At 63.9% G+C, this 21,215-nt stretch overlaps 1 protein-coding gene across 1 annotated transcript in view; it reads left to right on the forward strand.

Moving 5' to 3' along the window:
- LOC123017329 (disintegrin and metalloproteinase domain-containing protein 21-like) overlaps window positions 1–20,990 on the forward strand; it is a 26,030-nt gene extending 5,040 nt beyond the window's left edge. Inside the window, exons 5-19 of the mRNA XM_044418606.1 lie at window positions 649–720; window positions 2,673–2,842; window positions 4,077–4,161; window positions 6,314–6,429; window positions 8,180–8,345; window positions 11,533–11,622; window positions 13,061–13,253; window positions 14,578–14,695; window positions 15,691–15,874; window positions 16,657–16,734; window positions 17,954–18,065; window positions 18,433–18,526; window positions 18,714–18,843; window positions 19,461–19,517; window positions 20,295–20,990. Of these exons, the coding sequence (XP_044274541.1) occupies window positions 649–720; window positions 2,673–2,842; window positions 4,077–4,161; window positions 6,314–6,429; window positions 8,180–8,345; window positions 11,533–11,622; window positions 13,061–13,253; window positions 14,578–14,695; window positions 15,691–15,874; window positions 16,657–16,734; window positions 17,954–18,065; window positions 18,433–18,526; window positions 18,714–18,843; window positions 19,461–19,517; window positions 20,295–20,990 (2,361 nt within the window). The remainder of the gene's footprint in view (window positions 1–648; window positions 721–2,672; window positions 2,843–4,076; window positions 4,162–6,313; window positions 6,430–8,179; window positions 8,346–11,532; window positions 11,623–13,060; window positions 13,254–14,577; window positions 14,696–15,690; window positions 15,875–16,656; window positions 16,735–17,953; window positions 18,066–18,432; window positions 18,527–18,713; window positions 18,844–19,460; window positions 19,518–20,294) is intronic.
- The last annotated feature ends 225 nt before the right edge of the window (window positions 20,991–21,215 follow it).

Raw genomic sequence — 21,215 nt, forward strand, 5'->3', positions numbered from 1 at the left:
CCGGGTCGAGGAGCACTCCCAGGCTGCGGACCTTGTCCCTAGGAGGGAGTGCAACCCCGTTCAGGACAAGGTTCAATTCACCCTCTCCGAAGCCCAATCCGCCAACCAACAGGACCTCCGTCTTGTCTGGATTAAGCTTCAGTTTATTGGCCCTCATCCAGCCCATTACCTCGGCCAGGCACCGGTTCAGCACAGCCACTGCCTCACCTGGATTGGTGGAAAACGAGAGGTAGAGCTGGGTAGAGCAATTTTTCAAATGCAACTAAACGCACAAAAAGCCTCCCCGTGTTGCCACGGAATCGCGCCGGATGCCCCTGCAGAAAGGGCAGACTTGGCCCGGCCCAGGAAAGACAGGAGGGCCGCCTCGCTGGGGGGAAGGTTCCTTTCGCGGGGCCACCACCTAGAAGGCCTTCACCCTGGTTGCTGCCCTCCCTGCTCCCCCAGGAGCGGCACTTGAGGAAGAGCCTCGGGTGCTGATCCGACAAGAGGGAGGAACTGGCCTTCCTCCTCTCCGTGGTAGGGAAGCCGCCCTGGTGCGCCCTTGGTACGAAGGGCAGCCCATCCGGTGCCCGGAGAGCGGCCTAGCGGATGCGCGTGCCGTGGAGAGGCAGCCCCTGAGCCCCTTTCCTCCTCCTCCTCCTCCTCCAGTTCCAGCGCGAGAGGCGCAACGAGACGCGGGTGGCGCTGGCCGTGCTCCAGAGCATGTCCGTCCTTCACAGTGTAAGTACCATGCGGGGCCCGCGGCGTTTCTCGGAAGGGAAGGGGAGAAGGTAGGCCAGACCCTGCAACCGAGGGGTGGGGAACGCCGCTCTTGGCTCTGGCCCCCGGAGGTATCTCAGCCGCCGCTCCCCGCAGCAGCTTCCGGATGCCCGTGCGCCCCAGAAGGGCCTGCCTGGTGCTCTGCAGAGCTGCGGCAGCTGGGATCGGGGCTCTGCGCCAGGGTGGGCAGGGGGCGCACCTGCCCGCCCTCCTCCGTCATACGGCGTGGGCTGCCAGGGTGGTCCTTCCCTCCAGAGCACGAGAGCATAAGAACGGCCGCACTGGGCCCGGCCCCTGGTCCATCTCGCTGGCGCCCCACACCTCCGGCGGCAAGCCAGCTGCCCGGGGGTCCCTCAGCAGGCGGGGGCAGAGCTCCACTGCCCAGCAAGCCCCCGATGTTCTGGGGGGTGGTCTCCCCGTCAGCGCTGCCTGGGCTGGGCTTTGCTTCTGGTCCCCTTCCTCTGAAAGGGGCTGGGGCAGCTCCCCGCGAGGGGCATCTGTGAGAAGGGGACTGCCTAGCAGAGAGAGAGAGAGAGAGAGAGAGAGAGAGGGGGGGAGGGAGGGGGGGAGGGAGGGAGGGAGGAGGGGAGACGTGGCGGAGGCGCTTGAACCATGCGCGGCGTGGCGGTCGTGGCGGGGGGGCATGTTCTTCCGCTCCCGCAACATGTGAACCTGGGGCCATCCCGGGGAGCTGACTGGGGAAGGTGTGGGGCCAATCAAAGGGGGCGCGTCTTCGTACCACAGCTATGCGTAGCGGACCCGTGGAATTCGCTGCCACAGGTGGTGCCAATCCAGGTGTCTTTAAGGGGGGGCTGGGCAGGTTCGTGGGGGGGAGGATATTGGTGGCTACTAGCCTTGCTGGCCATGGGCTCCCTCCTTCGCCAGAGCTGCCGTGCCTGCACGCCCCAGTGCTGAGGGGCTGGGCAGGGGGAGGTCTCGCACCCATCCCGCCGGAGGGACCCTGTGGGCAGCCGCTTTGCCCCGAATGGAGGGCTGGACCGGATGGGGCGGTGGTCTGACCCAGCGGGGCTCGCCCGGTGTTCCTATGAAACGGGGGCCTTTGCAAATCCCAACCGCAGGGATGCTGACTTTGGGAGGGGCAGCCCCCCCTCCCCATCAGGGCGCTTTGTGCCACGACTGGCCTTTTAAAAGCCTGCAGTGTCACAAAAGGCCTCATGCGCACTCTGTGCGTGTGTGTGTGTGCGCGCGCGCGCGCGCACGGTGGAATCCCATACTTCTGATTTTTAACGAACTTTCTGAAACCCCAAGCCCAGCGGAGGATTTCAGGGCAGTGTTGCAGGACTGGGAAGGGGAACGTTGAGCCTTGAGGGCACCCCGCAGCTGCATACAACCCACAGGCTTGAGGGTCCCCATCCTAACCCCCCCACCCTCCGCCAGCAGGCTCTTCTGTGTGGGGTCCATGGCTCCGCATCCGCTCGGACCTGTCCGCTCACTCAGACAAATAGTTCAGACCTGAATGCATGGCAGGCCAGCGCCTGTTGGCCACCAGTCGCCCCACACGCAGGCCATGCCCCCCAAGCGCTGCCCTTTCCAGAAGGAGCTTTGCTCTCAATTCTCGAAAAGCTCCCTTGTTGTAAGAAAACCACCCATGGATGGAGAAGGCCGGCCTGCCTGGCGCTCCCAGGGAAGCGAGGTGCAGACGGGCAGAGCTGGGCCCCATGGCAAGAGCGTGTCTGCTGGACCACACGAGATCCGCGGGGCCCCCGGCAAAACGGAGCAAAAGCGAGGCCCCTGCAGCCCCTCTGGGCGCACGGATGGGTCCAGGGGCTCCAGAGGCCCCAGCATCCCTCCGAAGGGTTCGAGGTGCTTCGCACCGGCAGCGTTTCATTTCCGCTTGGATGGGGCCGTCCTGCCCCACACGATCCTCAGCGCTGGCCCGGCTTTGCTTTCAGGTATATGACGACATTGGGCTGCACGTGGTTCTGACGGGAATGGAGCTGTGGACGGAGCGGGACCGGCTGAACATGGAATACGAGCTCGACAAAAGCCTGGAGGCGCTTCACAGCTACGCCGTGTCCGAGCTGTGGTGGAAAACCCACTTCAACCACGCGGGTTTATTCACGTGGGACTCATTGCCTTGTGCTGCCGCTTCCGTGTCCCCCCCGCCTCCGCCACGGCCCACGGGGCTCCCTCTCTAACATGCAGAAATGCCCCCCCCCCCTGCCATTCCCCCCATAGTCTCAGGGTGTTCTGGGTGTCCCAAAAGTGTGGCTTTTACAGCACGACCGTGTCGGAAGGGACTTTGTGAAGGGCAGCGTCAGTCCTGGGGAGCAGAAGCGGGAACCCACGCAGCCATCGCGAGGAAAGAGGCGGTGGGGGAGCACCTGAGCGTGGCTTGGTGGACGGCCCCTGCCTGTGGCTTCTTCCGCCGGCCAGCGCCCCACTGGAGTCAGGCTGGGAAGCTGCCACCAGCTTCGTGGGCAGCCTCTCCGGCATCAGCGACGAGCGTCTCCACGGGGTGGTGGGGGGACGGAACGAGGCAGCAGCCGGACGGCCACCCTGGGCCTGGCGGGCTGTGGCCATGAGCCAGCTCCCCCCCCACTTCAGCGCAAGGCCGCCTGCCCCCCCGCCCCCCCGCAGGGCAGTTTCTGGCTGAGAGTGGGGCGTGGAGGGGGGTTCGCGTTCCCAGCAGGGCCCGTGGTCTCTGCCCTCCACGGGCACCACGCCTGGATCCAGAGGGGAACTCCCTGGGCCACACGGGGGCCAAGAACGCCCGCGGGCTCCCCCTGAGCCCCCCGCTGCATCCAGCGCGGCCGGGAATCCCAAGCCTCGCCTTGCTTTCCGGAGTCGTGCAAGGGGTCCCGGGGCGAGGCATGCAAGACGCGTGCCCTGTCAAGAAGCCCAGGCGGTGCCGCTTTCCCTGGCGCGCAGCCCCCCCCCCCCCGCAGCAGCTCCCTTCTCGTTCGCTGCCTGTGCTGGCCATTTGTGGCTGGGGAGCCGTGGGGAGGGGCTGGTCTCCTGCTGCCGAGGGAGGGGCTGGGGGGAGGCCCTCCCGGGGGTCTGCGTGGCTCCGATGCCCGTCGCCACGGCAGCACTGCGGTCAGTGGGACGGCAGAGGGAAGGGCCCTGCCAAGCCGAGCATTTGGCCCCCGGCATCAGCGAATTCTGGGTGTCCAGGGCTGTCCCCTCCCTCGTGAGGGGACTCTGCAGAGCTGCAGGGCAGGTGGGCCACGGTGGGCATCGCCCTTCCTGGCACCCGGACACCGGCGCCGGCCCCGGAGATCTGCGGGCGGCCCTCCCCCAGCGGGTCAGGGACAGCCGTGTACCACTGACGCCTGCTGCCTTCTGCCTCGCAGGGCGGTGGGTGAGGACAGCTCCTTCTCGCCGTCACGACAGGGCAGTCTTTGCATCCACAACTATGTCTCTGTCTCCGCTGTCACGGTAAGTGGTGCGGCCCCCAGCACCCCCCCAGTGCACCCCCACCATCTGAGACCCCCGCACGCACCCAGGTGCTGTAGGCTCACATCAAGCCACGTGCCAGGCACGGAAGAGCCAGCTCCGCCGGAGGCGCTGTCCCCGCGAGGCCCCTGCGAGGACCGGAAGGGGGGGGACGAGGCCAGCCGCCCCGGGGGGCAGGGAGGGGCTCCCAGACTCCGGTGCCCTCGCAAAAGAGGCTGACCCGCCAGTGGCCTTGCGGATGGATGCAGGGCCTGCGGCAAAGCACCCCGGGGGGGCCCAAGGGGCCCGCAGGATCAGGCAGGACCCGGTGGCCCTGCCAAGGAGCCAGGATCCGGGCCCTCGAAGGCGGCAGCCGGCACCCTGAGCTGAGTGTGGGAAGTGGCCAGGAGTCTGCGGAGACAGAAGAGCAGAGGCAGGCAGGCGACGCTGCCGGCCTGTGTCGGCGTTCCGGCAGGAGCCCTGTGAAGCAGCCCCCGGGCAAGGGCGTTGCGGCACAGGAAGGGGGACAGCCCCCCGGTCCTGCCAGGCCTTGGCAGGAGCGTGGGTTGCTGGTGTTGCCCATGGAGGTCCCGGCATTTGGGGAGCCGTGGGCGGCCCGTGGATGAGACCTCAAACGCGTGCAGCTGAAGCGGGCACCACCCTCTCGCGGGTCCGCACGGCGTCACTGCCTCACGCATCCGCTCTGTATTTCCTTTGGAAGTTACCGCCCACCTCGTTCCCAAAGGCTCTGGGTGGCTTAGAAGCGATGAAAACCAACCATAGTCAAATTTCAACCTCAAGCAAGCATCCTAAATCAAATTAATCTGGGAACTACTCTAGGAAGGCCTATTGGAAGAGATGCATCCTTAACGCCCTCCTAAAGGGGTCGGTTGGGCGCACCAGACGTGTCTTTCCCGACCGGCTGCTCCATGCTTTGGGCTGGACATCGGTCTTAGAGGAGCTTGGGAGGACTGTCCCCAGAGGACCCCCGTGGGTGAGGTGGGATATATGGGCAACGTGCCGCCAAGGTGTTGGGCGCTCCGGTCACGAGGGGCCTTCACGGTCGCAACCGGCACCCTGGAGACGTGTTGGCAGCCCGTGCACAGACTTCAAAAGGGGGGCAGGTGGTCCCCCGCGACGTCCCTGGGACCAGCCTGCCTGCCTGCCTGCCTGCCGTGCTTGGGGCTAGTTTTGGGAGGGGCGCCAGGTGGCTCAAGGGGAGGGGGGCGGGCGGCACGTGTGGCCCAGTCCCCAGGCACTTCCCTCTGGAAGGGATGCAGACGGCGGGTCAGCCAGGGCGATGGCGGGCGCTCGCAGCTGCGCACGGCTTCTGTCCCTGCCGACCCCTGAAGGGCCACGGCGAGCAGCGCCCCGAAGTGCGAGCACGGCCTCGCGGGGGAGTGCGACCCCACCCAGGACCGGTCGGCACACGCCAGTCCTGGATCCAGACCCTTAAACCCCTCCGCGTGGCCTGGACCCACCCACGGCTTTTCGATCGCCTCTGTTCTCAGTCATCTTGCAGAATGGGCGACGGCAGCGGCTGGGGCTGGGCGGGACCCCCGGGGCCTCGCCCAGGGCCTGCCCAGCTGGAGCAACATCAGGGCCAGACCTGCCCGGCTGTGAGCGACCCCCTCTCACAAACACGCCCCCCGGCCCAGATGACGTCCCCGCCTGCTTGCTCCGATGCAGCCAGCCCCTCCCCCGGAAAGACCACCTCCCCAACTAGTTCTGAGCATGAGCCCACCCGGAGCCTGTTCAGACGGGCAAAGGCCCCTTGGCGATGCCGCTCGTCCAGGCGGCTCTGTGCAACCACCGGTTTGGCCCGCGGCCCGAGCCGAGCCTTCCCCCAGCGAGTGCCTCCGGGCGGGAAGCGCACAGGGCTCTTGTCCCGTCGGGCCGTTCAGCCTGAGCAGCAGGACGGAGCAGATGGGGAGCGGGGGCAAACCCCCCCGTGAACAGACCGCCCGGGAGAGCCTGGCTCTGCCCTGGCCCTCAACCGCCTTTGGGCTTCCCCAGCCACCTCCGCCCTACAGGGTCACGGCCGCTGGGTTCTTGCAATGCTGCGTTTCCCTCGTGCATAACCCCCCCCCCCCCCCCCCGGGCCTTGCCGGTCACATCCTCGGTGACGTACGACGGCCTGGCTGCCGCGCACCAGCTGGGCCACGTCCTCGGCTTCGCCCACGATGACCCCCTGGGGCAGGGCGATGGCGGCATCTGCGACTGCAACTGCACCTCGAGGCCCGGCCGGTGCATCATGTTCTCGGCAGCGGCGTGAGTAGCGCACGGCCACTCTCCGGCAAGGCCGCTCCGGCTCGGGAGGGAAGAGGCCGCTGCGGGCGACGGCTCTGCGTTCAGCTCTGGCCAGCACTGGCACATGGAAAGACTTGCCCCTGGGTTTCCGCGGGACGTTCTTCGGAAGAAGGGTGCTTAGAGCAACCGGCAGCCAAACGTGCCTTTCGCTTTGCCGGGCCGGTCCTTTAAAACATGCCGCTGGAGCCGGGGAAGCTTTGGTAGCAAAACTGATTTGGCTGCAGAATCACTAGAGCTGTTGAAAACCAAAGCCCTCGGCCAGCTCCGTATGCCCACCTGGGACCTACTGGGCAAGTTCCATTTCCTAACTGGCAAAAGGTTCCGGGGCAGCTTCCCGGGTCCGGTGTGGCTCAGTTTGCGTGCCGCCGTGCTGGAGACGATGGGTGGGCTTTTAATGCCTGCTTGATAAGTGACGACCTACTGGTGGAACACAGGGAGGTGGACTCAGGAACCCTGGTGAGGCGCCCCCCCCCCGCGAGGAGGCTCCCGAGGGAGGGCCTGCGGTGACGGAGCCCCCGGCTCCCTCACGAGCGCGCCCCTCCTTTCCCGAAGTGCTCTCCTGTTTCTCTCCTGTGCGCATGGGCATGCGCTGCCTCTCCCAGGCAAGGAGGAGAGTATTTGTGCACTTCTGCAAGTGCCGGCCTGTGCTCATTTCGTTGCCAGGATGAGGCTGTCCGGCAGAGGCAAGCAGGCTTCCCTGGGGCCTTTGCCCCCTCGCATGCTGACGCTTCGCTTCACTTAACTCCCCAGAGCGGGTATCCCAGAACCAAGTGCTGTGGTGAGACTCAAGTGCCAGTGAGGCTGAGCTCCTCGGTAAAGAGGGGTCTTGCTTTCACCATCCTCGAGATCCGGTGGGCTACTCCTGCATTCGGGCACAGGGGGGTGTCTACCCTCTAGCCCTGGGCCCCACCAGCGCACCATTCCAGGCCATCACCCAGCAGCTGCCGGAGCGGTCCGGGGGGGGGGGGGGTCCCCCAGGTGTCCTCCTGGAGGCCCTATGCTTTGTTTCTGCTCCCCTGCTTAAACTCCGTCCGGTCTAAGTAGAAGTTCATCCAGTTGGTTCCATCTCTGTTTCAGGGACTGCCAGGTGTCTGTTTAACTTTTCTAAAGCTTTTCAAAAGCACACAATTTCAATTGTACAAAAATATCAGAGTGAAAACCCAGAGATGAGGAATGTTCAGCTCCTTCTCACCAGGCTGAAGGGGCCAACTGCTGCGTGCAGATAGTGGGGGGGGGGATTTTTTTCCGTTTAACCTCCTTTGGCACTTTTGTGGGAGGGGCGGGCAACTGGCTTAGCTGATGCAGATTTTTAAAGGGATTCCACTGTTGAGGAAACTGGCCCGGCTTCTACAGCTTCCGCTGCTCCGTTCGTGCCCGTCTCCTCCTCGCCCGGTTCCAGGCGGACCCCTGGCGAGCGAGACTGGGGGTGGCGAGCGGACCGGCCGGGTGTCCTGCTGCTCTCGCCAAGCGACCCCGTGGCTTGGTGGCACGAGCCGTGGTGCCGGCGTGCGTGTCACAACCGGCCGCTCGGAAGGCGAGCCGCCCCAGGCTGGGGGTCCACAGGGGGCTTGCGCACGGGGAACGGCCTCGCCGGTCGCCCTGCCAGGCGTGGACAAGCCCGTTCGACGCCCGTCCCCAGCTGCGTGGTGCCCGCCAGGCCGGCCTGGGCAGGCGCTCCCCGTAACGGCGCCTGGCACCCGTCTCGTTGCAGCGAGTGCCACAGGCTGAGCAACTGCAGCCGGAACGCCTACTACAGGTTCCTGGCCAAGCAGGGGAGGAACTGCTTCCTGAACTTCCCCAAGGACATGTTCGTGATGAAGGCCTGCGGCAACGGAGTGCTGGAGGGCAACGAGGAGTGTGACTGCGGGAGGGATGAGGTGAGCCCTCGCTCGCTCACTCGTTTGCGCGCACGGGTCGCCCCGAGGACGAGCAGCGCCTGGCACAGCTGTTCCTTTCCAGCAGCCCTTCCGACACGGTTTGCTCAGTGCCTGCCTTAGTGTAACCTTGAACAGGCACCTTCATTTTCTGAACCCTAACCCTGACACAGGGCCCGTTCCCCATGCATTGTGCCCATTTCCAAAATCCTCACCTGCCAGAGTTTTCTCTGCCCAGCTCATCGTCTCTTGCCATTCGTATCACGTCCCAGCCCTCAAAGGCCCCAGGAGCACCCTCGCTTTCCGAGCCCTATCCCTACCCTGGATTTCCGCCCTAACCCTAAAATAAGGGCCATTCCGCATGCGTCGTGCCGAACCTCAGAAGCCGCTTGCTTGCTTCCCATTTATTTCTCCTTCCCAATGCCAAGTCCCAGGAAGACTTCCCAAGCAGCAAGTGCCATCATCCCCAGCCAGGCCGCCTCCTCCGCCTGGCACCACGCGCCAGGCTTGTCCTGGAACTGACACCCCTCCCGTGGGCCATAAGCAGTGCACAGGGCCCCTCATTTTGGGGCTGCCCCCTCGGTGGGCACACCTAATGGGGGCAGACCACGCTGCCTGGGGCTCTCCGGTGCGGGCGAGGGGGCCTCTGGCTGCTCCGACAGCCTCAGAGATCTCCCCCCGATCGCAAGCGCTCGGCTCAGTGGCCTGGGATGCACCGGCAGGCCCTCGTCTTCCTTACCGGTGGCTGCCCCGGATCGCAGGCATGTGGACTTCCGCACACGCTGCGTGCGCACTGTGCTGTTTGTGTGTTTTCACGCAAACAGTTGCAATGGCAAGCGTGGTGCTGCATCTCAAGGAGCTCCACCTTTCCAGCTGCCCAGAGAACTTCAGCTGCTGCCAGCCAGGGCAGAAAGGCACGCAGTCCCTGGGGCGGAGGCCCTTTCTCAGCCCGTTGGGCAGCCAGGAGGAGTTCCCCCGCCCCGGCACCCATCTCCTGATTAACAAAACCACAAGCCAGGGCTTGCACCCACACCAGAACCGGCGGCTTTGTGGCTGGCCGGGACCCTACACTGACCTCGGACCGGCTCGCTCGAGGGAGTGGGTGGGCTTCCCGCCATGCCAGATCCCGGGGTCGTCCCGTGAATTGTGGGAGCCTCAGGATGGATTCAGATGCATCATTTTTCGGAGAGTGCAGAATTCGAGGGACGGGACTCCCTGCCATAAGGCGTGGCGGCAGCTGCCACCCTGGGCCGCCTTCAAGGGGAACCGAACAAAGTCACGGAGGGAGCCGCCATCCGTGGCCCCCGCCAGTCGTGACGGCCCCCCGAGGCCTCCGCTGCGGGCAGGGCAGCGCCCGAGTCGCACGCACGGCTCCTCGTGATCTCCTGCCAGGCACGGAGGAGCGAGAGCCGCTCCAGCCCAGCCTCCCTCCCTCGGGCTCTTCCTTCCCTCACGACACTGCGGGCACAGCCCCTGGGGGTGCCCGGGGCCCCCACCCCTGCAGAGTGGGGGGGAGCATGAGTGGGCCCCCGCAAAGCCACCGGAGGGCCCACTGCGGCAGGGGAAGGAGGAGGCGGGTGGGCTGCCGGTGCCTCGGGCCTGGGGAGCTCCGGTCTCCTCCCCACCGCCTGAGGCCTCCGCTGGGCCCTTGCGGAAGCTGCCGGGGCAGCCGCTCTGTGCTGCCGCGATGGGTGAAGGGGGACCCAGGGGAGGACTCCCAGCTCCATGTCGGAGCCCGGCTTCCGGCCACCGCTCCGGGAATCCAAAGACTCCCGTGGCCCTCCGGGTGCTGTCTGGGGCTCTCCCCGCCACAGGGCCCCGTTCCTGGCGAAACAGCCGATTGCGGTGGAATTGCATCCGGACATAAACACCCGGGAGGAGAGGAGGGAGCCTGGGCCCTCGCTGCCCCTCACCTGCAGATGTGCCCCAACTGAGCCGACGAGTTGCGAAACAAGGGGAAATGCATTTGGCTCGAGCAAGGGGGCAACCCGCTCCCAGCTGACCGACTTCTGCGGCAGATTCACCATAAATGTGGATTTAACGAGAGAGCTTGTTGGACTCAGCCAAGACTTGATGGGCTGCAATGGCCTATGGGACATTCTGATCGTACTTTTAGCATATATAAAGAAGTCTTAGATATGCAGGTTCAGACATGAGTACGTCGTTTTGCTAGAGCTTATATTTCGATGGACATGAAGGGATCCGTCTGGGGGGGAAGATTTGCACTGGGGGGGGCTGGACCCGATGGCCCCCGGCCCTTCCAACTCTACTGTGCGATGATTCTATCATGCCTCACCCAAAAACGAGTTCAGAAGCTGTGGAACATAGAAGCAGAGTGAGGCAGAAGGGGTCTCCCGGGCCATCTAGTCTGACCCCCGGCTCCAGCCGGCTCCGCTTACAACATGCCCACCATGTGCATGTCAGGAACACCCCGATCAAACTGAGATGCTTGTTTAGATAGGAAAAGGAGAGCAAAGGGGTTCTCACTCACGGGAAATGGATATTACTTTGCATGCTTAGAATGAAAGAAAGAGAGACACACGTTTTCAGTTAAAGATGAATTATAATCAAGAGAAACACAAGGCAGATTGAGTTCCAGGTAGGAAGCACCAGGCGGGACTGGCCAGGACTGGCGCCTTCCTCTTCTGCATCGTGTGAGCACAATGAGCCCCTTCAACCTTCTCGCCAGATGCCTGAGATTGTACAAACGTGGTGCAGAGGAGAAGGAAGACGGCAGATGCGTTTCCGCAACGCACACCTGCACCTGCCGGCCCACGGGCCGCCCAGCCATTCAGCCACCGCTCTGACCTGCGCTCCAGGGAGAGAGCAGGCCGGAGGAGTTCCTTGGCCCTCGGGACATGCCAGGGTGGCCACCCCACGCGACCAGGAATCTCCGGCAATGAGAGCTCTTCTCTTTTGGGGGGCTGTGGTCTTTCCAGCGCAGGTTCCCTCAACATTCGTCCTCTGCAGGCGGTCCGCGAGCCCCATCCACCGGGGGTGAAAGCGGTCATTTAGCTCCGGTGCTCCCACTGGAGCAGAGGGGCTTCAGCGAAGGAGGACGGGGGGTCTCTGACCCGATGTCATTGGGGAGGAACACGGGGGAGTGGCCGAGGTTTCGCGTGGTCCCATCTTGGCTGCTTTTGGCCCGAGGCCCAAGAACTGTTCATGAGACTTTGCTCTTCCCGCACAGGAGTGCCGGAGCAACGGCTGTTGCCAGGATGATTGCAAGCGGAAGCCGGGCGCTGACTGTCTTTCTGGACCCTGCTGTGAAAATTGTAAGGTAAGGTCACCGCAGAGAGAGCGGTTCTGTCTCTGCTTTCATGTCGGGAGCTCACGCATCCCCAGCCTGGCCTGTCGAAAGGCGCTCTTGGTGAGATCGAGGCCAGCGCCTTGTGAACGTAGCGCTCGTAATGCCACGATGCCTTTGATCTCAGCCTGAATGGTCAGGGTTAGACACTGGAGCTGCAGTCTCCTTCAGTGCCCGCATCTGGGCATCTTTGTCTGAATCGGACATTACTGGTCCCTGTACAGGTGGGAACTGATACAGGTAGTCCCTGGGTTAAGACAAGTTCTTTTCCTGAGAATATCCTTGGGTCAAATTTCTATGCAAGACGGATCACACGAATAAGCCAACGGTTTGCCTTAGAATGCTTTCCCTTTTTATGCATATAAATCACTGAAGAAAAACTTCCGTCTTCACTTAACTTAAGCTCAGTACAGCATATTACCAACAATAATATGATAATAATACAGGTGTTACTACAGGTATTGAAGAGAGAGGGGCAGACGGAGGGAATCTGTGTGTGAGGCTTACCATTCACACAGGGACTAGACCTTGAAGGGTCTCCCCAAGCCGCAGAGTGATTTTGGCCTTGTGTCGTATAACATGGACGAGCAGTTCATTCAAAAGCCAGGCTCTGTAATTCCGACGAAAGCTGTGCAGGATGGAAGAACGGCTCAAGTCGTTGGAACTCTCTGCTGGAATTCTCTGTGGAGTCTCTGCCTGTGTAGACAAGATGCGAGGTCTCCAATGAACTCCCCCTGCCCCCAAGATGCCCACCAACACTGGCTGTGGAATAGAGCAGGCCGGCACCGGAAAGCCACGGGTCCCCCCCCTCCAAGAGTCTGTAAATAAGCAAAAAAAAAAAAGGCTCAGCTTTGCAAGGCACCCGGGCCAGAGGGTTTTATGTGGGTTCTCTGCAAAGCCGAGTCTTCAGGGGCACGTCCAGAAAGAGGCTTTTGGCTGTGCTGACTTCCCCCTCACTACACTCAGCAGTCGCTCCGAGAAATCATTTCAGGCCAATTAGTTTACTGATAATTAATGGATATCTACTCCCCCCCCCCCCCCCCCATGCACCTAATTCTAATGCCTGAACAGGGCAGACGGATTCCAGGCTGACTTTGTATTTCCGTCAGAATCCGGCTGAACAAAAGGAGGCCCGCGTTGTATCAGTCGGGCGGTCAAAAGAGAAGGGTTCTGCTGTGATGGAACCCGTAAAAAGATCTGACCGGGGGGTGTTAAATGGGAGCAGGAAGGGGACGGAAAGGGGGAGCTGACATTCCTTGCGGGAGCCGGAGCATCTTCCGTGGATCGTTGCATCGCTCCGTGCAGCTTGTCAAATGCCACGTCCAGCCACAGGGGGAATAGCTGCCTAGGGGGGCTCCTTCGCCCTTGGCTCATCTGACCGTTTGGGGGGCTCGGGTCTCCTTTCGGACAGATCGCAAACGAGGGGAAGGTGTGCCGGGAAGCGGCCTCGGGGTGCGACCTCCCGGAATACTGCACCGGGGAATCCGGCAGCTGCCCGCCCGACGTGCACAAGCAAGATGGCATGCCCTGCGGCGCCCGCAACACCTGCTACCTGGGCGCATGCCTGGACTCCAAGCAGCACTGCACCGCCCTCTTCGGCAGAGGTGAGGCCGCGTCCCGGAGCCGCGTTTCCGCAAAGAGCGAGCGATGGGGCAGCGCCCGAGCGGCAGAGCTCGGTGGCGTTTTAGGGGGAACGGGGCGCCCTTCTGGCCCTGGGCCGCCACACACGGAGGCCGCTGTTTCAGCGTGCTCGGCTCCCCAACATGCCAAGCCACTCGGGCAGCCCTGCTGCCCGGATAAGGGCGCCCGAGAGTTACCGCAGCCACGGCCCCGGTCAGCTCTTGATTCTAGAGGCCGGCCAGGGCGTGACAGGACTCCTAGCCAAACCTCCAGCAAGCCCCTGGAGATGCCCACAGCCCTCCCGGACCCATAGCTCTCCAGCCATCGGCCATTCCGACTGGGCTCCCACCAGCCCTTTAAGCCCTCGGCCCAAATCCACCCAGGGGGCCAGAGGCTCGCCTGGCTCCCACACGCACGGATCCACCTCTCCATCTCCACCAGGGAAAGCATACAAACGTGTGACCTGCCGTGTTCGTCGGGCTGGAGCAGGCCGGGCAGGCTGCCGTTCCGGCTTGCTCCGCTGAACGCTCCTTCAGTGTGGATGCTGAAGTCTCCCGAGACCAAAAGCCACGGGGACCTTTGCTTCGCCCCCACCAGTTTGGGCAGGGAAAGCAACAGGACCATCCGCCACGTGTCCCACCCCTCTCCCTGCCGACCGTCACCAGGTGCAGACGCTCAGAGCGGCCAAGAGAAGGAGGAAGGAATCTGGGAAGGGAGAGGGAGTCCTCAGGGCCTCTGGCCACCCGTCCTCCCTGCCCCTCAGGTCTTGGTTGACGGTGCAGTCCATACTCGGTACACACAACCATTGACCAGTTCCCGGTAATATTTGCCCCCTCCCAATTTACCGAGACTTCAGACGTGCTTAAAAAACCACCAACCCCCCTCCTAAGATCCCCCCCCCCGGCATTCCAGTAATCGCCACCATTCAGCTCATAATCTACGTCCGTTTCTAACCAAGCCCGTGCACTCCCGAGAGAGAGCCATTTGTAGGCTCGATCGGAGCGGCTCCAAATCGTCCAAACGCTGCCGCTGGTGGGCAGAGCCCAGCGCTGGTGAGCGGCTGGCAAATTCCCACGCCAGGGACGGAGGCGGGATGGCGCCACCGCAGCTGCCCCCCGGGCCTGCCCTTCTGCGGACTGTGCGAGGGAGAATGCCGGTGCTTTCGTCCCTGGGCCACGAAAGGAAAGGCGCAGGGGCCGGGTGGAGGAATCCGGCCGTGCTCGCTGCCCCTTCACGAGCGCGCCTTCCCCCCTCGCCCCGGCGGGTGCCGCCATCCCCCACTGCCCTCACCCTCGCCTCCCCTCGCAGATGCCAACCCGGCCCCGCTGAGCTGCTACAAGGAGGTGAACAGCCGTGGCGACCGGACGGGCAACTGCGGCAAGGATCGTTCCGGATACAAGAAATGCAAAGAGGAGTACGATCGCTCGTGGGAAGGCGCCTGGTTTCCTGGGTCGTGGCCGGCATTTGCCCTGCTGCTTGAACGGAGGCACTTGAGGAGGACCTGTGATGGCCACGTCCTTTGCTAACAAGCCAGGAGCCTCCTGGCAGCCCGGCCCGACTTCCCCTGGGATCGCCCGCCTTCCACACATCCCAGACCCTCACGGTTTGCCTTCTGGGCTTGCTATCCGCATTCCGTTGGTCACCCTTTATCCTTCCAGAGAGCTCAGGGCCAGGCACACGGTTTGCTTCTCATTTTAACTCGGGGCCCAGTGAGGAAGTCCGGCCGCTCGGGACAGCGGCCTTGGGCGGCCATCAGCGATCGGGGTGCCTGAGCTGGCACGGCCCACGAAGCTCCCCGGCTGTGCGGGGAGAGGAGCGCAGGGCTCCCCACCCAGCGCGCTGCCCCTCGGCCTCCGGCAGGCTCCGGAGTGCGATGGGGAGCCTCTTTCAACAGGGGACTTTCTTCTGTCCAACGGGCACAATAGCATGCCCGACATCTCCCACAGCAAATCCTAGCGATGGCGCGGGGGGCACCCCCTTTCTCTGCTCCTGCTCCCCACTCCCTCCTGGGCTCAAGGGTTCTCTCAGATCCAGCAGGGTCCGGGAACTCACGGCCCACCAAATGCTCTGGCTTGCAGTCTTCACCTGCTCCGGCTGGCATGGCCGATGGCGAGGGATGTGGGGGGGCAGCCTGAACACCTGGAGCGCAAACGGTTGCCCAGGCACCCCATGCCTCCCCCATCTCCTGCCGACCCAGTGCCCCCGCCTTTCCCTGCGGCACCAGGGTGGGGAGAAGGCGTGGCAGGGAAGGGCCCCCGCGGACCCGGCCACTGAGCCCGCTCCTTCCTTGGTGCGATGGACGAGCCATGGGGAAGCTGGCGCCGAGGAACCCCGAGGCCCCCGCACAGGCCTGCGGCTGCCGCTTGCCTGGCGCAAGGAAGGAGCCGCGTCGCTCTTTCCCCGCCTCGCCTGTCTCCCCAGAGACGTCTTCTGCGGGAGGATCCAGTGCGTCGACGTCAAGAAGCTGCCGAGAATCGCAGCCGGACAGGCCGTCCTGCAGACCCCCGTGGGCAGCGAGGTCTGCTGGGGCATCGAGTTTCAGGGGAAGAGCGACCTGCACGACCTCGGAGCCGTGAGGGACGGGTCGCCGTGTGGCGAGAACAAGGTGGTGCCTCGGGGTGCCGGGGCCGCCCCTGGGGTCTCGCCTGCCACGCGAGCAGCGGGGTGCCCCGCTGCAGGAGAGCCCCGCGGAGCTTCTGGCGCAGCATTAAGATGCCTCCGTTTCCCGGCTTCGTAAAGCCAGGGTCTTCGTAAAGCCAGGGCCCACCGGGCGCTTCCCGGCTCAGCCTGGCCGCTGCCGCTCCCTGCTGGGTGGGCGGTCGTGGGGGCGGCCTCAGCCCGCGTGCCCCTTCCCAGCATGGCCTCCGCTGCCGGACGTTCTCCCGCCTGGGGCTGCCCCATCCTGAGGGGGTGGCTTGCTGTTCTTGATGGGCCCACGGACACTTCTCCTCCCGCCCCCTTGCAGGCGTTCACGTCTGGTGGTGCTTTGCTCCACTTCCGTGGTTGCACAGGCGTCTCCCCACTTTTCCTCCATGGCTTCAACCTGCCTGGGCCCAATCCGTGCCGAGCGGGGACGCTCCTCATTGCGCTCTTTCCTGCCAGCCATTACTCTAAGGCGGACTCTGGGCTGGGCTGCCTTCCGGCAAGGCCCCTGAGACGCCTCGAGATTGTCTGCACCCTCTTAGATTCATGCGCTTTTGAGAGCACGCCTGGCTGGTCGGTCTTCAACTGCTTTCGGTGCTCACCGCCTCCTCCCGCCCTCGCGTGTTATGCGAATAGCACATGATTTGGGCATCTAGTAAAAACCACAAACCAAAAGCAGAAGAACGCGGAGGAACGCTGCGGATCCCGGGTCAGAGCCGTAACACGTGTGCATCCTGTTTCTAGATATGTGTCAACAGAACCTGCGTTCACCTGAAAATTCTGAATCACGACTGCGATTTCTCAAAATGCAACCACCAGGGGGTGAGTCGCGAAGGCGGCAAAGGCGCCTCCTTCCCAGACCAGAGCAGGCCAGGTGGGGTTAGCGGAGGGTCGGCTTGCTCGTGTCTCTCTTTTCCCAATTCCCCACCCGGTTGGGGATGCTCGGCTCGGCTCAGCACGCACCATGGGGCCTGCATCACCAGGGAGGCCCCGGGACATCGGGAGGTCCAGCCCTGAGTTCTGCAGCCCCTGAAAGCTGAGTCCCCACCTGGCCCTGCACGGGCGCTGTGGGAAGACCTGCAGCAGCTGCAAAGTCGCAGCGGGGGGGGGGGGGGGTGGGGGGGGGGGGGGGCGTGTGCTGCACCCCGGGGGGGGGGGAGGCGGCTGGGGCTGAAGCCAGTTCTTCCAGTGTCCAGCCCTTCCCCGCCCCTCTCTGGCACTTTATCCAGATGGCTAAAAACTGATGCGCGAAAGCCCCACAAAGTCTGGAGCAAACCCACTGCCAGTTAAATGGTGGCGAAATGCATGGATGCAGGAAGAAGCCTCCTGGTGCCCCCCAGGCGTGGTGTTCCAGGGAGTGGGCGCTCTGGCTGGGAGGAGGATGCTCCGCGCCCGCTTGGCCTTCACCCTGGCGCTGCTCAGGCGGCACTTGGAACGGGTCTCGGGATTTAGATTTACAGAACTGCCTCCCACTGGCAGGAGGGGAGGCACCTTGTGGCACCCCCCCCCCCAGCCCCTTCCCTGCCGTCGTCCTTGCCTCGGGCCCCCTTGCCTGTCTTCACCGGCCGGAGGGCTTGCTGCCACCCTGGCGTGTGCCGGCGAGGGATGGAGCTGGCCGGAGACTGCCCTGCCAGAAGGACCGGAGGTCAGGGGCCGTGCACGCGGCTTCGCCACGCACGTCCGGCCAGACTCGAGGAGCTGCCCGGCATGGGGCCCTTGGTGAGCACTTCCGGCGCATGGTTTGTGGGGCCGTGCAAGACCCGCCGTCCTGCATTCGGCAGCCTTTCTCGTGCTGCTCTTGGGGTGCGGGGAGCCTGCTGCCTTTCGGCTAGCCCAGCGCCACGGGGGGCAGAGTCTCGGCGCAAGCGTGGAGTAAAGTTGCACCGACCCACGTCGGGCAGGTTTCGTGAAAGGAAGGGGATCAAGTCCTGGAGCTGGGTGGCTGGGAGGCGGAATGCAGAAGCGACGGACTAAGAGGGGGGGCGCCCAGGCGCGCATGCAGGCACCCCTGTGCTGCTCACCCCCCCTCCCTCTGCTGCAGGTGTGCAACAGCAAGAGGAACTGCCACTGCCGCTACGGGTGGGCCCCCCCCTCCTGCACTGGCAGGGGATACGGGGGGAGCATCGACAGCGGCCCCCCTCCAGAGAGAAGGAGTGAGTGCCGGCAGCCCCTGGTCCCCCGCGTTCCCCTTCGCCCCGCCTCCTGCGCCCGTTGGCTGTCCCCACGTGCCCCTCGCGGGTCCTTTCTCTTCCGGGGCATTTCTCCCCGCCGGGCCGCTCTGCTGCAGGCGTCTTGGGCTGGCTCGCTCTGCATCGAGCTGCGTGCCCGGCCCAGGAGAAACCCCCTGGAGCTGCCGCAGAGCCTGCGGGCCACACATGGGGGCCTTCTCCAGCCTGCCTGCCCCCCGCCTTCGAGAATGCAGAGCTACCTCCCCTGGAAGTGGGAGACCGGGGGTCCGCGGGGGGTTCCACGCACGCACGCACGCCGAGCGAGCCGCCCTTTCTCCCGCTCCGCTTCCAGAATCGAAAAGGTCCCTGATGCTGGGGTCCCTCATCGGGGTCGCCCTGCTCCTGCTGGCCCTGGGCCTCGTGCTGAGGAAGTACCTCCACTCGTGGTAAGCAGCCGCCCCCCGGCCGGTCGGCCTCGGCCGCTCGCTCGTGCCCTCGGTTGCGCCCCGCGGCCAGGCAGGCTTCCCACGTCGCCAGACGGGGCCGGCGTGTGGGCGGAGGCCTCCACGTGGGAAGCCCCTCACTCTCTCGCCCCACGGCCAACGCCAGGCCACGGGCCCCTTTGCTCTGCAGGAACTGGCTCGGAAGGCTGATCAAGGAGAAGGCCTCCCTGGAACCGATGGATTCGCTTTCTTCTCCGGAAGCGACGGACACGCTTTCTTCTCCAGAGCCGATGGATTCGCTTTCTTCCCCAGAAAATATGGCAAGCGGGTTGTTTTTCTGGAAGGGCTGAACCAAGACTCACATCTCTGAGAGAGAGGGGGGGGGGGGAGAGAGAGAGAGAGAGAGAGGTGCTGGGGGGGGGGGGCGGGCAGAGGAAGCAGCCCCTCCCAGTCAGCCTGGCAGCTCGCCCTCAACACTGCACTGCTCTCCCCACTGGGCGGTGGCCCCACAGCCCTCTGGCAGGCGCCCTGCCTAAAGCGAGCCTCTTTGCGGGGGATGCTGGGGCGACGGGGCGCCCCCTGGGGCCCCGCCAGCGATGCTCCTTTCTCGTCTTCCAGGGATCCGTGAGGAGCTAGCCGAGCACAGGCGGCAGCTTGTCCGGCCCCGAAACGGGGCGGCCTGCTCTGCAGGGAGCGATTTGTGTAGCGGGAGGTCACCGAAGAGCCGGAGGAGGAGGAGGGGGAGGAGGAGGAGGAGGAGGAGGAGGAGGAGGCGGAGGCGGCCGGGAGGGTCATCGGCTGCCTTGGAACACAATTCGTTTGTCACGGCTGTCTCAGGCAGGAGCAGCCCCTGCCACCCAAGAGGGAAATATACCACGTATCCCCCACGTTTGCGATTCCCAGACTTGCTGTGTGCAACGCTTCCCTCCTCCTGCAGAACCTGGGCTCCCAGGAACAGAGGAAGCTCCGCCGGGCTGCTGGTCCGCTGGGCCCAGTACTGCCTACTCAGGCTGGCAGGGGCTGGGGAGGAGGAGCTGGTTTCCGTTTGTCCTGGGCAGGACGCATCCACGCCACACCTGTCAGATCAAAAGCAGGCCGGCCCAGAGGCAATCCGTGGTCGACGTCTGGATGTTTCTGAGCTCGCAGCCTGGACCAGGCAGCCCTGACCACGTGACAGCGCGTTGGACAGCGTCCATTTGAAACGTGCATGAAAAATGCACCATTGACACATTTTAGAAGAAGCTTTAATCAGTGGGAGGAGAATGTACACGTTTCAAAGATGTGCAGAATTGCATATGGAACAATATGCATGAAGGTATACAGATTCTCATGCAAAAAGGGAAAAACAAAGCTCACAATTTGGACTCGAGCGGGAACACGCTGGGAGGCGGAACGTGGAGCATTTCGGTGCGTGTGGCTGCTTTTCCGCAGCACCAGGACTCCAGGCTCCTGGGACTCCAGGCAGGGCGCTCACCTGGCCCCGCCTGGAGATGCTGGGGCTGCCCACCAAGCACACGCTCCTCCACGGCACCCCTCGCCTCAGTTTACCCAGAAATGGGCGGCCTGGATTGCAGGGAGTGGAGCTGCTTCAGGCCTTCTCTTTGCCCCCTGCCCTGAGCTGCAGGCAGGCTCCTCCATACGCCGCGCTTGCCCCGCAGAGCCCGCCCACCCACGCCATGCATCCCACCACCCGCCGCGTCCACCACCAGCCAGCACTGCTGGGGAAAGCGGGCAGGGCAGGCGCTTCTCCTCCCGTGGCGCCTCCCATCAGAGCCAGGAACTGGGCCCCCTCGCGGTGTGGGCCTGGCGGGGAGCCAGACAGACGGGCGGCGTCGGGCTGCTTCCGACCGTCCAGCTCACGGGTCGGCCCCATGTGGGTGGTTCGTGGCATCCGTGTCACGGCGGAGAGCCGTATGCTCATAGCCTGCTCCAGATGCGGACGGGCCCAGAGAGCCTTGGGAGTCAAAGGGAGGAGACGCTGCGACGTCCCTGTGCTCCCTCAGGCCGAGCGGCCCATGCTCAGCACCAAGCTGAGACAATCCTGCCCGTTGTCGCTCTTCCCGTGGGGCCGTCAGCAATCAAAGCCCGTCATCAGCCGTCAGGAGGGCCTGAGGGCCGGGGGGACCTTTCAGTCTGGGCGCCAGGAGAAGACCAGGGGCTTCTGCGAAGACAGGAGAGGGGGCCCAAAGTGGATGGCGCTCGGCAGAGCAGGGGAAGCCGTGGGAAGAAGCCAATGCGCCTCGACGAGAACGCAGGAATTGCTGGAAGCCAACACGGATTTCTCCGGAACAAATCCTGCCAGATGAACTTGTCTTCGTCGTTCGACTGGGCAGCCTCCCTGACCGACCGTGGGGATGCTGTGGACATAATCGAGCTGGGGTTTGCCAACATGTGGAACAAACTCCCCCCAGACATCCTGAGTGCCAGACCAGCGAAAAGCGGGCTAGATGGTGCAAACTTTAGGTAGATCCACAATTGGTTGCAAAACAGGATTCAAAGAGAGCTCATGGATGGCACATTCTTAAACCAGGGAGGGGTGATAAATGGATGCCGAAGGGTTCCTTCCTGGCACTGCTGCTCTTCATCATTTTTACTAATGCTTCAGATGAGGAAGTACAAGGAAAGATGATTAAATTGGCAGAAGGCACAACGCCGGCTGGAACAGCAAATACCCTGGAATAGAGCTAAGATC

The sequence above is a fragment of the Varanus komodoensis genome, unplaced genomic scaffold, assembly GCF_004798865.1.
Source record: "Varanus komodoensis strain SLA01 unplaced genomic scaffold, ASM479886v1 scaffold91, whole genome shotgun sequence".
NCBI classification, from domain to species: Eukaryota; Metazoa; Chordata; class Lepidosauria; order Squamata; family Varanidae; genus Varanus; species Varanus komodoensis.